Below are 10,208 nucleotides of genomic sequence, written 5' to 3'. Positions count from 1 at the left end.
TAAACATGGCGTTCCCTGGAGCCCCGTCCACTTCCCCGCACTGCCCGCGGAAATCCCTGCCTCGGGGAGGAACAACGTAACTGTCCGACTCGTGACTCCCCCGTTTCCGCAAGGAGGGTGATAGAACGCATTAGTTCCGCTTATGCAGATACTCGAATCCCTGGTGGGCCTCCAGAACCCTAGGTTCGTATTGTTCTCCGACAGAGTTTTTCCTTCCAACTACTCCCAAATTCCCGGTCCTGTGCACCAAAGAGGTCTGACTCTAGATTCTTTCCTAAGAGGAAATTTTTCCGGGAGGAGTTGAAATGAGGACGCTCACTTCCGGCGGAGGGAGGTATTTTGATCTGGGATGGAGGAGGAGGAAGCGCCGCACTTGAATGGGGAGACTCTGCAGCCGGGTGAGTAACTTGCCATGCCTGCGGCCTTCAGCCCTGGCCTAAATGGCTCCAGCATTCTATACCCGTCTCTTTCCTCGTCAGTCCAATCCTCTGGAGCCTGAGATCTTCCTCCGGTGTCCTCAGGGGCTCTCGGAGCTTAAGAGTCCTCGAACCCTTTCAAACCTCTCAGGGGCCACCTTAGAGCCCTTGTTTCTCCCTCCCGACTCCTGAGGCCTCGCTGAGCATGCAGTTTCCTCCCGCATGGTTCCCAACGCCCGCATGGGCCGCTCCCTCATTGCTTTCCCGACTCTCTGCAGCCCCGGAACCGCGCCTGGACCCGGAGTCGGGATGGAGCCCATTCGAAGATTGTGCTCAGTGCCTCAAAGACTGCCCGCCTTGGGGGAGCCGAGCCATTCTCGCTCTAAAGAGCCTTCCCCGGGGCTTGGCCGTGGGTCCCTCACTCTCTCAGGAACAGCGTTTAGGGGTCTGGTGTGTCGGTGAACCCCTACAGCCAGGACTGCACTGGGACCTTCTGGAAGAAAAGGCTGTCTCCGAGAAGGGCGAGGAAGTGAAACGACAGCAGAAGGTAATGAGGGATGAGGCGACTCTGAAAATTGGGGGAAGATTTAGACATTTCCCCTCGACCCTCCGGTTTGTTAGAAGCGAGTATTTTAAGCGGTTGGAGATGGTTTTGTGCTTTCTCAGCAAAGCTCTCCCTCCATAGTAGTTAAGGAATCAACGTATGTAAAGTTGTTAAAAGCCAAATTAGTGTAGTGTCAGCAGTGAACCAAGGTCAAGAGCTAAGGTTATTAGAATTTATCCCAACCTTGTCACCTAGCTAGCCAAATTATATACATCCTTTAACTCATCTGTAAAATAAAGCAGTGGCTTTTTTCAGGATTATTTGGAAGACTAGATGAAATAGTGCAGTGCAGTAAATTGTTTAAGTCCATAAGTACTATTTAAAAATTATGTTCCTCTATTAATGTGTTCACTTTACTAATTTTTCACACCCTTGGGAGGGAAATACTCTTTGGTCTTTATTAACTGAATCAGCCCTTAGATGCAGAGGCAGCACCAGAATCTGCTAACTTTACAGAAACTTCATCTTAGATTTGTCCCAGGAGAGGTTTCATCCAGTTTGGGTCCTCCTCTCCCCAACCTGGCTTCCTTAAATACATGTGAGAATGACTTTTATTGGTTAATTTTAGGACCTGTCACTAGACCCATGGGGGGCAGTGTGTGCCTGTGAGCAGAGTTCAGGCTGGACCAGGTAAGTACAGAAGCATGCATTCTTTTTTTTTTTTTTTTTAGAGAGAATTTTTATTTTTTTAGTTTTTGGCGGACACAACATCTTTGTTTGTATGTGGTGCTGAGGATCGAACCCGGGCCGCACGCATGCCAGGCGAGCGCACTACTGCTTGAGCCACATCCCCAGCCCCAGAAGCATACATTCTGAATGTGCTCCTTTGAGGCTTTTTTTAAAGGCTTGGGATGGAATCTGAAGCTGACTATCTATAATCCCCTACCCAAGGATATTTTCCAGTGTGTTTTTCAAGGGCATGTCCTCTGGGATTCACCCTTCCTGAGAGCTGGGGCTGTCAAGGAAGTTGGCTTGAAAAGAATCTGCTGAGCTAGCTCTTGATCTGCTTTGCAGTTTGGTGCAGCGGGGCAGGCTGGAGAGTGAGGGAAACGTGGCCCTAGTTCAGATCAACGAGAAGCTTCACCTGCAGGTGTACCGGGTTGTGCTGCCAGGCTTTGAACTTCTACTGTGGCCCTGGCCTCCCTCAGATGGCCAAAGCCCCACACAGCCCAGGCTAGAGGAGGAGGCACCTGTGGAGGTGCTGGCAGAAGAAGAGTCTGATTTACAACAACAAGTGGCCTCCCCTGGAGAGGATGCAGCAGACCCTTGCACAGGTATGGGTCACATAAATGCCTGCTTCCACATTCTCATCAAAATAACCTGTGATAAGACAAAGCAGAATTTATAGCTCAGTGTAGTAAGGAGAATACTAGAGTGTGTAGTCTTAAAATATGGTTTAAAGCAGGCCCAGTAGTGCCTATGATCCCAGCGACTTGGGAGGCTGAAGCAGGAGGATTGCAAATTCAAGGCCAGCCTTAGCAATTTAGCAAGGCCCTAAGTAACTTAGCAAGACCCTGGCTCAAAATAAAAAATAAAAAGGGCTGGGGATGTGGCTCAGTGGTAAAGCAGGGAGGGAAAATATGGTTTAAAGTGGATCTTGCAGTGTGGGATGAGAAGGTGGAGCTTGATTAGGATTGGGAATTTTCAGATGCTTCTGTTGGAGTGTGACAGGTCTTTCCTTGTAATGAACAGTAAAGATATTTATAATTTTTATCTTTCTTAAGAATTTCCTGGAATAATAAGGACATATTGATGAAAACAGTAAGCTGTATACAAAGTTTACAGTTTCATAATTTTCTTGTCTCTGGGGTGCAGGCAGGAATTCTTTTTGTTTTACAGAAGAGCTCAGGTGGGGAGGTTGGGGGCTTGGATCACAGTCTAAGTGTATGTCCCCAGGGGAGAACAAGAGGACCATATTCTAGGGATTAACTATATAGGTAGGGTGCTGTGGTTTCCAGGAGTACTTCCCCAGAGGCACCTGAGACTGGGTAGGAAAAGAGTGTTCATACAGCTCATGTTTCAGAGAAGAGATTGGTGTGATTGAACCCACTGAGGTTCGGGGGCTGGGAGAAAATACATATCCTGTAATTACCTGTCAATATCACCTTCTACCAAGTTCAATTAACTCCAGCACTCCATCTCTTGTTTTATAGATCTTGGTCACCAGTCACAGCACAGCATCCAGATAGAGAATGTGGTGAACTCTGAGCCTAAGTCCAAAGCCCAGGATCAGCCTTCCAAGAATACTCAACCTCTTGGCCCGTTGCTTCAGGATGGCAGTGTGGATAGTGTGGATGAGGAGTGCCTGCTCCAGGCACAGATGCCACCTGAAACTCAGAGCAGCTCGGCCACCCAGCAGGGCACAGAGAGTAGTGAACCTGAATCTCAGAGAGGCTCCACTGCCCAGGTAGACTCAGAGAACTGTGAAGCCAATTCATCACCTTCTGCCAGGGGCACCCAGCTACATGCCTGCCTGGCCAAGAAGTTATGTGGCCCCAATGATCAGTGCCCCCCCAGAGCAAAGACCTCAGAGCCCCGGGCCCAGCATTTCCCTGTACTCTTATGGAGCCCTGCTGGCCCTGCTGGAAATGCCCCAAAGCAGGGGCGACGGTACCGATGTGGGGAGTGTGGAAAGGCATTCCTGCAACTGTGCCACCTAAAGAAGCACTCCTTCGTGCACACAGGCCACAAGCCCTTCCTGTGTACAGAGTGTGGCAAGAGCTACAGTTCAGAGGAAAGCTTCAAAGCTCACGTGCTGGGCCACCGTGGCGTGCGACCCTTCCCCTGTCCACAGTGTGACAAGGCCTATGGCACCCGGCGAGACCTCAGAGAACACCAGGTGGTACATTCTGGTGCCCGGCCCTTTGCGTGTGACCAATGTGGCAAAGCCTTCGCCCGCCGGCCCTCCCTGCGACTGCATCGCAAGACCCACCAGGTGCCAGCTGCCCCTGCCCCATGCCCATGCCCTGTTTGTGGGCGGCTCCTGGCCAATCAGGGTTCTCTGCGGAACCACATGAGGCTCCACACAGGGGAAAAGCCCTTCCTGTGCCCACACTGTGGCCGGGCATTCCGACAGCGGGGCAACCTGCATGGGCACTTGCGGCTGCACACCGGGGAACGCCCCTATCGCTGCCCGCACTGTGCGGATGCCTTCCCCCAGCTGCCTGAACTGCGGCGCCACCTCATCTCCCACACCGGGGAGGCACACCTCTGCCCCGTGTGCGGAAAGGCCCTCCGAGACCCGCATACCCTTCGTGCCCATGAGCGCCTGCACTCAGGGGAGAGGCCCTTCCCATGTCCCCAATGTGGCCGTGCTTACACACTGGCCACCAAACTGCGGCGCCACCTCAAATCCCACCTGGCAGACAAGCCCTACCGTTGTCCCACCTGTGGCATGGGCTACACCCTCCCCCAAAGCCTCAAGCGGCACCAGCTTAGTCATCATTCTGGGCCACCCTCCAATCCCCCCTCTATGCCTCCTGCTGCTTCAGAGCCCACCATGGTGCTCCTGCAGACTGAGCCAGAGCTGGACACACGCAGCCCAAGTGAAGCATCTCCAGCCAGGGATGTTGTTGTCACCATTTCAGAGAGCCAGGACCCTAGCCCCAACCTGGTGCTAATCCATAAGGACATGGGCTTTAGTGCCTGGGCAGAGGTAGTGGAGGTAGAGACAGGCACCTGACACGTGGGCCTTCTCCTCACAGCTCTCCATAAAGTCTAGCTCTACACATCTGCATCTTCTTTCTTTTTGGGTTGCCTGGTAGGATCAGAAATCTAGGATGGTCCTTCCTGCTTATGAATCATTGAACTGTCTCAAGATTGCCAGGTCAAACCTCTCCTGGGACTCTCCTTTTTGACTCCCAGGAGAACTTGCCCCTACCTCCTTCCCCAGGAACACCATGGATGCTTGTTCTGTGAGCCTCACTGAAGTGACCTTATCTCCATCCAGTGGGACAGCCAGTAGTTGGCAGTGCTCCTAAACCACTGGCTGTGTGCCAGGGTAGTACGCCCATTAAACTCTCTTGGGGATAAGCACTTCCATTTGGAACCAATTTGACTTCCAAGAGTTGGAAGAGCTCAGCTTGCAACATCACACATCTCTGTAGTTCGTCTTTAGGTAACTTTGACAGCGTTTCATACCACCTAAGCCCTAAGTTATCAATCTGTGCTGAAAGACAGCAAATTCCTTGGGAGGCAGCTGGGGCCAGATCTGTGCCCTTCTGTGTACCTAACAGCCCAGTTCAGGGAAGGAGTAAGGAAGTGATGTGTTTTCATCTGCTGTGGGCTTGGACTGCCCTAGGTGCTGGGGGCCCAGCTATGAACAAGACAGAGGAAATGCCCTTTAGAACCACCAGGTCAGGGATGGGGCGAGCAATCTTAGGGTAAGAGTTCAATGGGGGCACCACTAAGTGCTGTGGTATGTTAATGGGACTGACTGTTTTAGCTGGGGCACCAGGGTGGGCCTCCTAGTGATAACAAGGAACGCTTTGGCCTTACTGTGAACCAGTGCTTCATGTGAGTATTTAACCCATGAAGCAACCCTGACAGGTAGGTAGCATTATAATCCTTGTTTTATAGATGAGGAAACAAGTACAAAACCCCTTAAGGATTCTGTCCAGGATCACAAAGCTACTAGTGTTTGAGATTCAAATCCTCCTAGTCCTGCCAGCACTGGAGTTAGGCTCTTAACCTCTGCGCTCCAGGGTCCCTTGTTCACTTGTGACCTGGATGAGTAGGTGTTTGGAAAGGTATGATAATGGGGTGAGGGGTGAAAGCTGAGGTGCAGTCCTTCAGTGGGTGGTCAGGGGTGGTCTTAGAAGACAACTTGAGCAGAGACCTCAATAACCCAGGGCAGTGAGCCGAGTGGACATTGGGGAGCAGCTTGAATCCTAGCAGATAACATGGTGGAGTGAGGACTGAGGGGCCGTGTCTGCAGGGGTAGTTACTTGGGGAGATCTGTTCACTGGGAGGTCCAAGTGAATGAATTCAAAGAATCGGTGGATAAGGAGAGCTGATCCTCAAAGCTTGGGTGTTCTGTCTCCTGGGGGTGGGCCCAAGTAAACAGTTGGAAATAGGTACAAACCTGAGAAAAAAACCTTGGAGAGGTTGGAGAGGGAGAGGCAAATAAAAGATGTGGGAGTAGGAGTTTCAGGGAGAGGGGAGGAGATGAAGGCCCAGGGTCAACATGGCCCAGTCCTTTAGGTAGGGGAGAAAGGCTCATGAGGGGAGTCTGAAATAAGCATCCAGTATAAGAGACACATTTGCAAAGTGTGTGTCACTGCAGCTAAGGACACAGCATTTCAAAAAGCGGGAGGTGGTCAGCAGTGCTGCTGTTGAGAGGGCTGAGGTTCATGGAAATCACTGGGGAGCTGAGAGTAGTTGGAAGCCACATTGAATTGCTTGGCTTTGAGGAAGAGTGGGAAGACAAGACAGGAAGCATAAACATTCTTTTTGCATGTGTTACTAGGGTTTGAACCCAGAGGCCCTTTTTGAAAATCAATTTTAAGACCTGGCCTTGCTAAGTTGCTGAGGCTGGCCTTGAACTGGGAATCTTCCTCCTTTCTCAGCCTCCTGAGTAGCTGAGATTACAGGTGTAAACTACTGCCCACCTCATGGAGAAGCACATAAATTCTTTCATCTCTCCATTGTCCTACAAAATAGGTGATTCACAGATAAGGAAACTGAAAAACAGTTTTTAGGCTGGGTGTGGTGGTGCATGTCTGTAATCCCAACGGCTGGGGAGGCTGAGGCAGGAGGATTTTGAGTTCAAACTAGTCTCAGCTGAAGCCCTAAGCAACTCAGCTAGACCCTGTCTCTAAATATAATATAAAAGGGGGGGGGCTGGGGATGTGGCTCAAGCGGTAGCGTGCCTGCCTGGCATGTGTGGGGCGCTGGGTTCAATCCTCAGCACCACATAAAAATAAAGATGTTGTGTCCACCAAAAACTAATAAATAATATAAAAAGGGGCTAATTGGGCTGGGGTTATAGCTCAGTGGTAGAGCACTTGCCTCGTACTTGGGAGGTACTGGGTTCAATTCTCAGCACCACATAAAAAATAAATAAAATAAAGATATTGTGTCCATCTGTTTAAAAAAGGAGGGGCTAGAGATGTGGCTCAGTGGTGAATCACCCCTGTTGAATCTCTGGTACAAAAAAAAAAAAAATTAGTTTTTAGTCATTCCACCTTGTTTCTTGGGGCTTGCCAAGTTCTTTTTTTTTTTTTTTTTTTTTTTTACATTTTTAGTTATGGATGGACACAATATCTTTTTTAAAAACATTTTTTAATTGTAGGTGGACACTATTTATTTTTAAGGGGTGCTGAGGATCAAACCTAGTGTCACATATGCTAGGCAAGCGCTCTACCACTGAGCCACAACCCCAGTCCCCCCACATTCTTTTTTTTTTTTTTTTTTAAGAGAGAATTTTGGGGCTGGGGATGTGGCTCAAGTGGTAGCGCGCTCGCCTGGCATGCGTGCGGCCCGGGTTCTACCAACAAAGATGTTGTGTCCGCCGAGAACTAAAAAATAAATATTAAAAATTCTCTGTCTCTCTCCCCCCTCTCTCACTCTCTCTTTAAAAAAAAAAAAAGAGAATGTTTAATATTTATTTTTTAGTATTCGGCAAACACAACATCTTTTTATGTGGTGCTGAGGATCGAACCTGGGCTGCACACATGCTAGGTGAGCAGCACCGCTTGAGCCACATCTCCAGCCCCCTCCCCCACATTCTTTTCTAGCATCATTCATTGTTAGGTTCAGCAGAGTGCACCTGTAATCCCAGAAACTCAAGAAGCTTCAACAGAAGAATCCCAAGTTCAAAGCCTGCACTGGCAACAATGCAAAACCCTGTGTTAAAGTAAAATTTTAAAAGGGCTGGGGATGTAGCTTAGTATTAGAGCATCCCTGAGTTCAGTCCCCAGTTCTGGGGGAAAAAAAAAAAAAGAATCACAGTGAACTCCACTATCATGTAAAATTTTTAAAGTTTTAAAAAATAAGAATATAATCACATGTCATAACACATCAAATTAACAAATATTTAATATAATCAAATACATAATCTACATTGAAATGTTATTCTTTTTTTTAATTTTGGTGTTGAGATGGGGTGTCACCATGTTGCACAGGCAGGGCTCAAATGACCCCCTCAGCCTAAGTAGCCAAGACTACATGTGCACACCATCACAAGCAGATATTTAAACATTCCTGTTTATCCAAAAAATGTCTTTTTATAGTTTTTGTTAAAAAATCTAAACCAATCATAGTAATTCTATTTGCTTTTGACCTTTGATTGTTAGGTCTCATAGACTCCTGTTATTCTGAATAGTCTTCCTTACCCCACCCCTTTATTTGCATGTCATGAGTTTGTCAGAGAAATGGGTCATTTGTCCTGTTGAATGTCCCTCATATGTTGAAGTCCCTAACATATTTAGGATTATGTTGGTCTCTAATTTATTCCTTTACCTTCTGTATTGCCTGTAAACTTGTGATTAAAGCTAGAGTTTTTATTAGATCATGTTCATGATTTTAGGACGAACCTTCACAGGTATTTGATTATATCATATCATGTAATAATGCTGCTTATTGGGCTGGGAATGTAGCTCAGTGGTAGAGTGCTTGCCTAGCATGCACAAGGCCCTGGGTGCAATCCCTAGTACTGCGAGAAATAAAAACAAATAAATAATGCTGTCTATGGAGTGCTTATTATGTGGCAGGCATGGCAATACTTAACATGTACTGGGGGGGGGTAGTATTTATTTTATACCATAAAGTTAATTCTGTAATCCAGCTAGACTTCAAGAGAGATAAAGGATAAATGGAATCCAATTTTGTCTCCTTAGAGACAAAATAATAGCTGGGGATAAGATGAAACACAAAATTAAATTTATGAGAATGGCCTAGAGTCTTCTCCTGGTCTTGTCATTCTTGGATCCAAGGCACCCCACAACTTCCACAAGATTCATGCCATCTTTCACCTTGCTAAAGAGCACGTCATCAGTCCTAGCTCTGCCGGAGACAACTTGGGAACTATTTGGTTGAGCCAAATAGTGGACAAGAAGTCAGGACCCATATTCTTCAGAATGAAGTTTCCATCAGCCAACTTCTCCCTCTGTATTTACTGCCAGTGCTATAGTGATGTGTAACTTCATCAGCCTGACACACAAACCCAGGAATAAGTCTGAGGAAGCAGGAACCTTATAACCAGATCTCATTTTTCCAGTGGTCAGAGAACTGAAGTTTTCATGTACATTCTCTGTTGATAGATGACATTAAACCTTTTCTATAAACTTAGTGGGTGAAAAGATGTCACAGCACTAATTTATTTAAAATTACATATTAGTAAGGGAAGTGAGTAGGACTCCTGAGAAGTAGGAGATCACCTTGAAGTAGGTGATCCCAGATGGCCTCCTTCTTCCCAGGACCAGCATGGGCCAGCCCTGGAAGGGAGAAGACACAGGAGGAGGGCAAAAAACAAGGAGAGGCAAAGAGGGAGGTGGAGCTGATGACTGCTCCTTGTTCTCTTGCTATCAGAACTTCACAAGCCTGACAGCCATTCCAGCTTGAAAGAGAGCACTGGTTTGGAAGTTCATGCTCTGATCTTATCATCTGACAAATCGGAACTCTAACAATAACCACCTCAGAAGGCTGCTGTTGAGATACTTTAGGACCTATTGGCCTCTTTGCAGACTCTTATTTGGAGTTACAAGTTTGGTGAGTATGTGGCATGCTCAGGCTGCCTTAACGAATTACCATAGACGGGTGGCTTAAGCAACAAGTGTTGATTTCTCACAGTTCTGGAGGCTAGAAGTCAAGGCCAAGGAGCCCCAGATTCAGTGTCCAGTGAGGATTCACAGATGGCTATCCTGTCATTGTGTCCTCACATGATGGAGGACAGAGAGGATCCCTCTCTTGCCTTTTCTTATCAAGGTGCTAATCCCATTCAGAGGTCTCCACCCACATGACCTAACCACATCCCAAGTCCTCCCCTCCTCACAATAGGAGTTAGGATTTCAACATATGAATGCTCCTAACAATGGCCAACTCCTCAGCATGGCCACTGATGAGGGTTTTTGTTGTTGTTGTTGTTGTTTTGTACCAGGGATTGAACTCCTGGGCACTCAACCACTGAGCCACATCCCCAGTCCTATTTTGTGTTTTATTTAGAGACAAGGTCTTACTGAGTTGCTTAG

General features: G+C 47.7%; 1 protein-coding gene across 1 annotated transcript; it reads left to right on the top strand.

The window, feature by feature from the left end:
• Window positions 1–28: 28 nt before the first annotated feature.
• Window positions 29–8,701, top strand: Znf408 (zinc finger protein 408). The gene is made up of 6 exons (XM_013360604.4): window positions 29–183; window positions 280–398; window positions 695–963; window positions 1,589–1,650; window positions 2,035–2,294; window positions 3,174–8,701. Exons 2-6 carry the CDS (start codon window positions 350–352, stop codon window positions 4,700–4,702), a joined length of 2,169 nt encoding a protein of 722 aa, XP_013216058.1. The 5' UTR covers window positions 29–183; window positions 280–349; the 3' UTR covers window positions 4,703–8,701.
• The last annotated feature ends 1,507 nt before the right edge of the window (window positions 8,702–10,208 follow it).

The sequence above is a fragment of the Ictidomys tridecemlineatus genome, chromosome 4, assembly GCF_052094955.1.
Source record: "Ictidomys tridecemlineatus isolate mIctTri1 chromosome 4, mIctTri1.hap1, whole genome shotgun sequence".
Lineage (NCBI taxonomy): Eukaryota > Metazoa > Chordata > Mammalia > Rodentia > Sciuridae > Ictidomys > Ictidomys tridecemlineatus.
The sequence above is the reverse complement of the archived record's forward strand: the minus strand, read 5'-3'. Positions and strand labels throughout refer to the sequence as shown.

Excerpts from the sequence above, each read along its gene's own strand:
- Znf408 (XM_013360604.4), top strand. The coding sequence starts at position 350 with ATGGAGGAGGAGGAAGCGCCGCACTTGAATGGGGAGACTCTGCAGCCG. Across the intron at positions 964-1,588 it reads AAGTGAAACGACAGCAGAAG|GACCTGTCACTAGACCCATG; the intron begins GTAATGAGGGAT and ends GGTTAATTTTAG. Across the intron at positions 1,651-2,034 it reads CAGAGTTCAGGCTGGACCAG|TTTGGTGCAGCGGGGCAGGC; the intron begins GTAAGTACAGAA and ends TCTGCTTTGCAG.